We start from the raw sequence: 12,280 nt of genomic DNA, 5'->3' as shown, positions 1-12,280 counted from the left end.
AAACAACAAAAAAACAAACAACTAATAAACAAATACTCATACACAGGTCTGGAGTTATTATATTGAGTACCATGGATAGTATAACTAAAAAATATACTTACATTTAAAAACCGATCAATTTCCGCTCCTCCTTTTGTATTTCTGCCTCGGATTAACACTAACTTACTTTCCAAGTCCCTAAGGTCATTAAATGAATATTGTTTCTTCGCAGCCTTAACCCTTAAAATTTTTAGGGTGATGGCATCTCCAATAGATTGCATAATATTCTTTCCTTTACAGCTGATGGTATATGATCCATGGTTGTTAATATCCTCAACTTGGTTCACAGAAGTAACTTCTACATCACCTTGTATTTCCTTAATTTCAATGTACCAGTCTAGGTCTCCTTTACATTGTTTCTGTGACAAAAATTACGGAAACAACACTAGAATTACACATAGCTGTCCCAAACTTATATGTGAATTCAACTTATAGGCATAAAAATGGTATAACAATTGTTAATTACTCAAATGCAAAAGTAAGGATTTTTTCACCCATGCAGCTCTAATCAGGGTGTGTTAGTGTGTTTAATGATGTGATTCTATGCCCTCTAGCCTTGCGATTGTGGTCAGGCAGGCAGGAAGGCAGGCAGACCAAAATTCGGGTTTTGGTGACTTTTAAATTCAATATCTGGCTGCCTGTAAGTGTTTTCTTATTAACATGCTGTAATTGGGATGGACTAAGACTATTCTGTAAAGGTGATTTTCATTACATGTAATATTTCTATGATGGTTTTTAGAGGCAGTATTTTGGGTGGTGCCTGTCATTTTGGGCGGAACCCTACTAAACAGTACTACTGTACTGTTTGATAAAGCCCAACTTCGACAAAATGCTTATCAAAGCATATATGCATACACATTTATACCACTTCATTCTATTAATACAATACAGTGTTTCCATCTTCGTAACTAAAAGTTATAGTTAGAGACCTACCACAAGGATTTTTGCGATTTTAATAACCCAAGGCAAAGCCAAGGGGTTTTTAAAGCCACAAAGATCTGAGTGAGTGGTCTCTAACTGATGGTGGGAGTGTATTTATGCTAGTAGATTGATTGATTGTGGGTTGAGTATAACATCATCATGTCATCATATCTTGTACAAAATGTAAACCCAAAATTGCTTTCTGCATTGTTATCTATGAAGGAAAGATCACTGATCTGCTATGCTGCTATGCTTCCTGAAGGGAGGCATAGCAGATCAGTGATCATTAGTGAGATCTGCAATGCTACTTAGCACATCAATGGTCATTAGTAAGGTGTGCTATGTGGTGATTCCCTCAACTGGAGATATGCAGCCTGATATATAGGTCTCTGATCATTTTAGAGAACCTCTCTAGAGGTCTCTAACCATTTTATAGAACCTCCCCAGAAGTTTTAAACACCTCATTATCTCCCAAAGCTCAAAGGGTTTCATGCATATCATTTTCTAAGAATAAATAGATGCAAAACATTAATTTGGTTCAACAGATCATGGTATGGCTATATAGATGCTTAGTATATGTAAAGTTTTCTTTTATCTTTATAAAGTAAATACATAGACATTCATACATAGCTTTGCATTTTGGAATTTGTAACTTTCTTAAAAAACTTTTAATTCCTTACCAGATATTGCGGCAAATTTCTGTTCACTTCCAATGCACTCCAAAGATAACTACATTTTCTGCTCAATTCTTTAAAGCCAGTGGTAGCCTTGGTATCAAATATCAGAGAGGAGTACCCTGTTGCTACTGTGTGCAACATAGAGAGCTTATCTAAGTGAAAATCTCCTTCGCCCGTTGTACTGGTAGCAACTTCAACAAAATTGGCCACAGCTCCCACACCTAAAATTGAATATTAACATCACTAAAATGTTTAATTGCCGCATGTGCTTTCTTTTGCATTGGTACAGTGGAACCTCAGTTACCCAGATTCTTGGTTAACCAAACTATGGAAATGACTGCTCTATTAGAGTAGTGACTGTTCTATTAGGATAATTGAAAATACTGATATTAAAATAATTCTTTATGCTATTTTAAGGTTATTTATACACAGTTTGAGATACGGACTTTTCAGACTTATGGACCACCCCTGGTCTCAAGGGGTTCAGATAACTGAGGTTCTACTGTATAATGACTATAAGAAAATTACTAACTTCCTGTTTCTGATTTTAGCCATTTAACCAAGTCAGCACTTTTAGATAATTCTTTTAAACATTCACAGCGTCCAGGAGCCATTAATTCTGTTAATTCTCTCCCTGCTTCTATCAAGTCTTGGTTGATGACTTTAAGGGTTAGCTTCTTATTCATCTAAATAAATGGTGTATAAACTAATACATCATCATACCACACTCTTACTTGTTGAGCAAGTGTATCTACCGCAGTGAAATCACCCTTCCAGTTCATAGCATTCCTTAGTTCTAACACAATTTGTGCTGTTTTCATATACCCACTAATTTTCTTATAAATTTGTATGTCACTAACAGCTAAACGAATCCAATTTTTGTCACTTGGTATTGACCTGTCTGTAGGATAACATTCTTGAATACCTGAACAAAGTTTCAGTAAGTTTTTATGAAGCTCATTTTCTTCAAACTTTGAAAAATGCTTTTCAACATCTTCTAATGTCATACTTCTTTGCTCAAGGGTCACTAAGATTTCTTTGCATTCATCCATCACAGGTGCACACACCTTCTGGTATACTTCAGTAAACGATGGTAAATCAGCATATAAGTTACACTTCTGGCGCCAACATGTTTCAAATATATCATTATGATTCTTTTTTCCAACAATAAACAAACACTTAAATAAATCTTCTGGTACATCATCAGTACTAAAACACACACATTTTAGTCCAGCAGACTTGTCACTTTTAGGCTCAAACAGTGACCCTACAGTAAATTCTTGATGATGAGCATTGAGTTCCCCTCTAAGTTTTCCAGTTAAACCTGTATATAACATAATTATGCAGGTCAAAAGAAGTAACTATAGCCATGCAATGCTGAACAATCACAATCCAGATCCAGCTTAGAAGCACAATACTGAAGTCTAACTAACAAGGCATTAAATTATTTGTTGCAAAAACCTGAGATGCACAGAAACAAACAAACAAACCAAACGATGCACAGAAATACGTATCTTATACAGTGACTTGCAAGATGGTACTGGAGCAGTGGTGGATAGGGGTGCATAGGGGGCATGTGTCCCGACTGTTCTGTTAGAATATTTGATTGACTGCTCTATTAGAGTATCATGATGTATGGATTTTTTTCTTTTTTTTTGGGAAGGTGGGGAGGTGACCACATGTAAGGTTACCAGTTGTTGCTGAGTATGAAAAAATTTTCACCATACCATGGGCACACCTAGGCCTGCTAGGATTTCAATTGTTTGCAAATTAAATGTATACAGTTCTTTGTATGCCATTCTATTATGACATCAGGCTCATAACTGACTGTCACTGATCCTCTCCCTACAGTTCTTGAACAACGCAGGCCACTTACTAAGAAAGCATAATATTTAGATATCTGTGCAAAAATTTCAGTCCTGAAACATATAAAAATACCTATAGGCCTGTACCCCAGACCCCCTGCTCCTTATACCTACCACGTCAAAGATTGAAAAAAGCTCTTAGTCACAGGTCAAAGTGAAATTTCGGAGGGGTCAAGACTTTGACAGTGGTCACAGATCTACTTAGAGCATGTACCTACATGACACCTCCTTGTGACATTTTGTCAATGAGAAGTGACACTGTGAAGGCTGTGCAAATTAAATAAAATAAAAACTTACAGGTTTTGGCAATTAAATTTGTTGTTTTGGTGATTGAATTTGTCACTTTGGCAAATGAATTCATATCCTTGGCAATTAAATTTGTCACTTTGGCATTAGAATTTGTCGCATTAGCACAAGAATTTGTCGCGTGTGTAACAGTGGATTCATGTACCAAGTTTGTTGTGAATCTGAGGAATATTCAAGGAGTTATAAGCGTCTATTCACATAAAAAAGATCAAACTTCTGTCACAGCTACAGGGTAAACCGAGTATAAAAATAATTTGAAAATTGGTGTGTAAAAAGGCTGATCATCGTAGCAGTGCCTTTTGATAGTTTGAATAGCAATAGAGTTACAGCGACAAAGTTATAAAGCAAAAACCAAGCAAGTGTAAAATCGCGGATCGAGATACTCTAATAGAGCAGTCACCGCAGGGTGTGCAAAAAATGTCAAAAAACAAACTTACCAGAATTCGAACCAGAGACCTCCATACCTAACATCTGCATCCTTAACCACTGAACCACTTCTACCTTGGTTGATCACCTCTCTTACTTTCTGCTTTATAAATGAAATTTCTAGTTGAAATCTGCTTATAATCAAACCTTTGTGATTTCATAGATCTACCAATAGAAGTACTAGATTGTTCTAGAACATTCTATGTATGTTCTATTAGAAGTCCTCAAAAAATGTGCACTCTATTAGAGTATTATAATATATAATAATATTATCAAATATTGAATTAAATCATGCAATGAAATACATTTATAAGTCTGTCTTCAATTGTATCTACATAGAAAAGAAGAAATGTGAGTAAAAACAAACCTCAAAGTCTGGTTTTGGGGCCTTATAAAGTACAAAAAGAAGTGAGATCCACACCAAAACAGCCAAGCTGTGAAACAAGTTAATGTTGTGCTACTTCTAAAAACCAGGCGCCCATGCAATCCCATTCTAACTAAATTAATCAGCCATGTAGTTTATATTCCTGTTATAGGTATTATTAATTCAGCTAGATAATTAGAATTAGTAAATTCTGCAATTCAGTGTATTTTGTAATTCATGAATATTTTTGTAATTCGGTAATTACATTGCTACGCACTGCTAACGAAGCGTAACTATAACAAACCACTTTAAACCGCAAATTATACACAGAAGTATCTTCTCAACTGTTTTATAGTGTGTCTATCGTGTTTTCCCATGCAAATTGTATAGAGAAAGCCTCAAGGCTGCCCTTCATTTTCGTTTGCGTAAGTACAGGCATAGATAATATACGAACCATGGATTGGAAACTCCCGCTAAATTATTTACCTATCCTAGTTATGGTGTGCCAATACATTTGAAACTTGTTGGAATGTACTGAGTGGCTGTTTGGCTTTCTCTCAAGTGTTTGAAGGCTAGTTTGAAGGCGTGGACATTCCTTTTACATTGTTTATTGTGTAGTGTTTTGTACTGGACAAGAACACAGCTTGTCTGTGGACATTAGAGGGAATATCATTGGTGACAGGTGGATACTGGCAGGTACGAAATATTTCAGCAGTCTCGCTACCAGCTAACTTAACATAGCCTCTATGCCACACCCAAACAAATGTTTGATAGACTGAAATGAATTTTTAGTCTACAACTTGTTTAACTTGCATAAAACAATTGCCCAAAGTAGCACCTGTTTTCTGTCATTTTACAAAACAGTCTGAGTATACAGCGAAACATTGGATACCTGGCTAGCTAAAGCCACTCTACCTGCTACAAGTGAAGTTAAGAACAGCAAACAAATGATGCCACATTATTTTTATTTCTTCAGGAAATTTTCCCAACTGTTATGAAACACTATACTTCACCTTTTAACTTGAATCTCATTACGCTGTTGTTTGCTACTTGCCAGTATCCATAACCAGTCCAGCCTCCAATTAGTGTAGGTGGTTAGTAACCCAGCTGTAACCAACAAACACGTATTTATAGCTTTAACAAGAAATGCTAAATATTTCACCTGTAACGACCATAAACTTTTCGTGCACCATAACGAGGATGGTCTATGACATCACTATGTAAGTAATATGGGCATTTCCAATCCATGGTTCGTATATTATCTATGGTACGGGTAATGCCCCCTTTCAACCTGAAGGATATACTACCTCTGGTAGCCTAAGAGGTCTTCAGTGTTGCATATCAAAACTCATGTCAAATTAACACATACATTACAATTTTCCGTAAAATATTATTATGCGTAAAATCAATGTACAGCAGCCTATGGAGGTGAGTTAGTTTTAAGTTACATTATTCATCATAACTCTGGTTCTGAAGGCGGTATCAAAATTGTTCGGCCGCCATTACACATGCATAACACTCCTCTATCCGATGATAACAAAATTTATTCGAAGCTAAAGTGTTTACAGCTTGCAAATTTACAACAAACAATGGTAAGTAGCAACTTACGCAATACAAAATCCATTGGAGAGCAAATCACGAATTTCGCGTTCTAATTAAATAGTGGCATCACGCCGTTGCCATAGCGATTACAAGTTTTGTTCAGCTGAAATCGGATAGAGCAATTCATAAGGAGTTGAATGATATTAAGTTTTATGGTACTTGATCGTGTCTAGTGCTTGCAATTATTGAATATACAAAATGATGTAAAATGTATGGAGTTTGTATTGGAGAAATTGAAAAAGTGATCCATCCATCCTGAGACCTTTGAAAAAATCAGTGTTTAATCAGTCCATTTCATGATCTAAGGGCAGAAAACACTGGTAATGTACAATATTGCTGATAAAATGATTACTGGCTGTAAATTTGATTTTGCCATTTTTGTCATTTTGACTTTACAAATCCCAATAGCATGTTTTGATACGGTTTTAAAGTTGTTAAACGTCTATAAAACCAAAAGGGAAGACTGTTCAAGAAGTATATGAAGAGTCGCCATACCCATATTTCAGACCGCCGAAAACAAACCACCTCAGAGCAAAGTTTATGTGTGTGGAAGTTTAACACAGACTTACTTTAGCTTTCAATTCTTACATACTGACTGCTTTTTATAATTTTTTACGTTTTTGCTCATGTGGTGCGTACAGACAAACAAACATAGGTAGGGAGGTAGGTACACACACAGACACACACAGACACAGACACGTTTTTATGAAAACAATTTCAGTAAACCAGGTGCGTGCCTGTTTCAAAAATGGTTGTGAAATCAAAGGTGGCGGCCAAGAAATGGCTGCGATGATGTTAATGCTAAAAATTTTTAATAATGGCTGTGTGCATTGTTAAAATTTACTAGCATTGACATCATTGCAGCCATTTCTTGGCCACCACCTTTGATTTCACAACTTTTTTCACCCAGGTTTTATAAGGCCGCACCATTTTCTCACAGCTTGGCTGATTTTGGGTGGATTAAATTGTCTTCAAGAAAATAACTGCTCATTACAAAGCAAATAATTTTTGCCATGGAGAGACACTAGAAGGTAATTGAAGCTGGTTGTACAGGAATAGCTGTCTGGAAAGTTAATTAGCTTTTCCGTGAGTGACCACACCCATTGTTAATACTCCCATTGTTAGTGGTTAGGTAGAAACAGTGGACCCGGGACCAGGGGACCTGAAGATCCATGCAGCTCTTCTTAAAATTTATACACCTCACTATCTCTATACTTATTCTATACTTGTACTAGGTACATACCTCTGCAAGTAGTCTTGCAAGGCCAATCCTTTTCTGGTATCTCACATTATGTTCAAACCAATTAGAAATTATAAGCACCTGCGAAAGTGTCTGAAGCTGACTGCATTTATAGGATACTCGCCTGCTGCACAATGTGCACACTAGTCTATTATGTCGCTAGCTACTAGAGTTTAGAAACATTGTGCAAACAAATATTCTGGGAAATAACAATTTAATACTAGCTAAGTAAGATTCAGTCCAGCAGCTCAACAACCAGACTGCGTACATTGTGGTGCATTTGCACAATGTTTCTAAGTTTTAGTAGCTAGGCAAAATAATACACTACTATGTACATTGTACAGCAGGCGAGTGGCCAATAAATGCAGTCAGCTTCAGACATTTTTTAAAGAGGTGCTTACAATTTCTAATTGGTTTAAACATCATGTGAGACACCATGACAGGGAAAAAGTGGATTGGCCATGCAAGACTACTTGCACAGGTACCTAGTACAAGTATAGAATATTGTAAAGTGTATAAAATTCCAAGAAGAATTGGACCCCCTGTCCCCTGGTCTCGGGTTCTTGGTTCCTGGGTCCACTGTTTTTACCTACCCATTATTAATGGCAAAGTGCAGATGCAAATGTTGCTGAAGACCTTAGAAAGAGTTGTTTACTACAGTTGTACTTGAACAAGGTCTTGTAGCAGCTGCTACATCTTGTTTTCCGTTTTCCCCAGCTGCCAGTCTTGTTAATAGATGAATTCTGAAGCCAAAGGAGGAATTCAATTGCCTTAGTAACAAATTCAATTGCCAATTGGATAATTCTATTGCAGATGGTATGAACTCAATTTGCAACATACTTCATTTGTCAAGAATATTTGCACAAGTATTATAGAACAATGTAGGTATCACTGTTGCTACTTGAAAAGCTGTAAATTGCTTTGGTCTGCTAAAAAACATGTCATATAATGTACAGCTATGACTAGCAAATATTCACGAGTACTTGGTCATTAACACTAGAGAGTATATACTTGAATAGTAAAAATCCATGATAGTTTGTCCCTACTGGGCCCCTAAGCTGCACCTTAGAGCAAGCTAATCTAAATATTCCGTCAAAATATTTACATGCTTACATGGATTCTTGCGTGGAGCACAACACTGTAGAGGTGCTTGTTTTGTAAGAATTAAATGGTTGCAGTACAATATATATGTGCACGCAAAAAGCAGGGTGGAAATGTGTCAATCTTTGAGTTAAAGCATATGTGACTAATTAAAGCACTGTCTGAATGTTCTAACAGAGTAATTGTGAGAAAGAAACACAAAAATATAGATATGTACTAAACTTTAAAGACACACGCAATTATTAATAAAAGTGCACCAAATATGCATAGGCTGTCATATAGCTTGACTGTAAACAAAGCACTGCAACTTCAGTGCGGATAAATGCTAAGGCGATAAATGCTAAGGCTATGCAATTCGCACCATTCTGTTCATGATGTAATAAGGAATAAAAAACTTTGGCGAAAGCATAAGGTCTAAACTCACTGTGAATACAAGCTGTAACAAAAAACGAAAACAAATCATTACATAACTAGTCCTCAGAAAACGTTTGATAACTTCTTCACAATGTATCCTATGGAGTTCTGGTAAGAACTATTCAATTCTCCATTCAATGACAAATCACACCATATCAAGCTCATTTGAATGAAACATTGTTTTTTAAATGGATACCAATGCGATATGTGTGAAGTAACAGGAAATTCAGTTGTCATTCTTCGTGGTGTCATAACAAGTGAACAATTGTTGTTACGACAATTAATTATACTTGTCTAAGTAGGCTAATGCATAAACTTTCTATAGATATAAGGTTTTCGGTTAACAACATTAGACAAGCTTGCCTGTGCTGGCTGTTTAGAAGCCATCATTTAAGCACAAACTACTTGTACTAATTACACGTTTTGCATGCTTTTAAAAATGGCTGATGGCCTATTCAGCTTTAAGGGTTAAATAAATAAACTTTAATGCATAATTAATTATTAATTAATATTACTCTAGATTACTTATATTAAAGTTTTAAATTACTAATTGAAGCACCAAAGTTGTAAGAACACATATTTTCAATCCTTGAATGGCTTCCCAGATGCATGACTGAGGTGCATCCTATCAAAAATCTTAAATCTTTTGTACTAAGGAACTCACAGAAAAAATTTGGTACCTTTGTCAGTTGTCCTCATTTTTATGCTAAACATACATATAGCTATGTAAAATGCTAGTAACATGCCAATGTAAGTTTTGTCCCACATGCATAGCTGCATCTTATTTCACTACATTTTATTACCAGAACTCTACTTCATTAATAATTTTTTTGTACGTTTTGTAAACCTCGCTGTTTCAATGATGCAATACTGACATAAATTATACAGTTATTACAGAGTCACAACAAATCTTTGCATGTCTTGTAAAACAGTCCTCCATCCATTTCTGTTGCCTTGTAATAAAATACTTGATGGAATTAAATCCCATAGGTTAATAACTACTGCCTGTCAGCTACGATGAAAACAATCTAATGTGTGAAAATTGCACGGGTTCTGAAAGTGTAAGTGACCAGCTGGATCAAAACCATGTAACATTTGTGATGATCTGATTGGAGACTTAAACTTAGGACAAAATGATTGCAGATTGCCGCAGCCCTCTCCAGCTAGGAGGCGACAAGTAAGCTAAAATTGAAGCATAAAATTGAAGCATTACGACATTTTAAAATAATTTTTAATTGTTCTAGTAGTTAAACTAGTATATGAAAAATTAAAATGAAGTAGGGTTCCAAAAGATAAAAAGTAGTGAAACAAGAGATGAATGATGGTATTACAGCATAGCTTGGTAGGAAAATCACTACATTGGCATCTTCAATGTCACAGTAGGGATTTTCCCACCGAGCTATGCTGTAATACCATCATTCATCTCTTGTTTCACTACTTTTTATCGCTTGGATCCCTACTTCATTTTAAAATTAATATACCAGTTTGTTTGTTCTTTTGTTGTAGTATACATGTGTGACTGTTCCATTAGGGTGACTCCTGTATTAGAATATCTCAAGTCGCCTACCAGGGTGTGTGTCACTATTTCATACTTTGCACTGTGCTAGCATTATAAGTACAGCTAGACCGATAGTAACGGGGGGTGTCATCATGATCGAGTAAATGGATTGTTATGAGAAGTGCAATCATTATTAATCAACCAAGATCGTGCGAATAGGCATGGTCTTGAATCTATTGTGAAGTTATAGGTATCTACTGAACGTAAGCGCTTAAATAAGTTTGTGGTGTCTAAATATATTGCTCAAGGAAAGTGTTGATAGGGAAAATTAATGCCTCGGTATGGTTTCAGACCAGTCTGATTGAAGATAAAAGAAAAGGCAAGGCGCAGAGGGCACACACTCGTCATAACCCAAAAGGCACATGCTACTGATGAATTTGTTATTGTGGCATATCGACGGTGGCTGTGCCCTGCTTCGTTTGGCCTACAGCCTTGCGACTGTGGTCAGGCAAGCAGGCAGACAGGCAGGCTGGCAGGTGAAAATTGAGTTTAGGTGATTTTTACAATTCTGCATCCAGCCGCCTGTACATAAGTGTTTTCTTGTTTCTAATGCTGTATTGATGTTAGATGTACTAAAATTATGATTTTTGTCATGTAAGATATCTCAAGGATGATTATTTTAGGCAGCGCACATCACTTTTGGGAGATCTCTACGTAACACACCAACACAGATAGTGACAACATACCATAATATTTGTGGCAGAATTCTAATAAAGTTGAAACTTTGTTTCTGTAGTTCAAAAACATAGCTTCCAGCTGGCAGCACTCATTTAAATGTGATTCAACCTCAGAAAATGGTAGACACATATTCTTTTTACCAGAATTCACAGCATCACAGAGTTTTCTAAGCTGTCCACGTTTCTGTCTGACATAATCTAATGAGTCCAAAGTTATAAATCGTTTTTGGATGCTTTCACACAAGTTGTCCAGAGTTGACAAAGCAGCTACTATACTCATATTATGGCTATCTTCTTGAACTTCAACCTTACTCACTGCAGTAAAAGTATGCATTATTGCAACTATGTTTACTATCTCTTCTTACCTAACATTCCCAGAAAACTTGGCCACATAACCCAGTCCAACAGCTCAGCTTGAGTAATGTCTTCCACTTTTGGGTACTTTTTATTTAAGATTTTGGACATAATTTTGGACAAAATATTTCTTATATGATTAGGAGTGCTTTGCTGAAAATAGGATGAAGAGTGCTCTAACCAACCCGAAGATTCCAAACTCTGCATAAAATCATACTAAACGTAACACAACAAAAGAAGAATGATTTACCGAATGTTCAATGTTATCAAAGTTTGTCAAAACATCTGTTAGTATGATTTCTGTAAAGAACTCAGGAGCAGTATCTAGCTCAATGGATTGTAGCACTTGAATGACACTTGATTTCTGTACAAACATAAACATAATGAATACACTCATATGCTACTACAGCTATTTTTTCAATAATTATCAAGACGCACAATAGTGGGTTGTTTGGCCAAGTACAGCCAGTGCATGCAGGTGTGTGACAGACAAGTGGGTATTTTATATGAACCTTTGCTTTCACAACTTTTCCACCCTGGTCTATTTAGGTGTCAGGCTGTTTTTTGATATAGATATAAATTACAGGGATACATTCATGAAAAAATACAGGAGTTTACTTACATACCCACAAAAAAAACTGAAAAGATTTTTCATCTCTCCTCCTAATTTGTCATGGTGATTAATATACTTTGTAGCTATACTACACTTATCAATGTGAACTGATGCAAAATGAAA

The 12,280-nt window shown here is 36.0% G+C and overlaps 1 protein-coding gene across 1 annotated transcript in view; it reads right to left on the bottom strand.

Annotated features, from left to right (window-relative positions):
- The window catches only part of LOC136261923 (E3 ubiquitin-protein ligase rnf213-alpha-like), a 225,384-nt gene that overhangs the window by 105,950 nt on the left and 107,154 nt on the right, over positions 1-12,280 (bottom strand). The window contains exons 14-20 of the mRNA XM_066056017.1: positions 11,795-11,908; positions 11,556-11,745; positions 11,200-11,505; positions 2,372-2,961; positions 2,170-2,323; positions 1,641-1,858; positions 102-398 (exon numbers count right to left, since the gene is read on the bottom strand). Coding sequence (XP_065912089.1) covers positions 102-398; positions 1,641-1,858; positions 2,170-2,323; positions 2,372-2,961; positions 11,200-11,505; positions 11,556-11,745; positions 11,795-11,908 — 1,869 coding nt within the window. The remainder of the gene's footprint in view (positions 1-101; positions 399-1,640; positions 1,859-2,169; positions 2,324-2,371; positions 2,962-11,199; positions 11,506-11,555; positions 11,746-11,794; positions 11,909-12,280) is intronic.

Source organism: Dysidea avara, chromosome 7 (genome assembly GCF_963678975.1).
Source record: "Dysidea avara chromosome 7, odDysAvar1.4, whole genome shotgun sequence".
Lineage (NCBI taxonomy): Eukaryota > Metazoa > Porifera > Demospongiae > Dictyoceratida > Dysideidae > Dysidea > Dysidea avara.
Note: the sequence above shows the minus strand (reverse complement) of the source record. Positions and strands in the feature narration are given on the sequence as shown.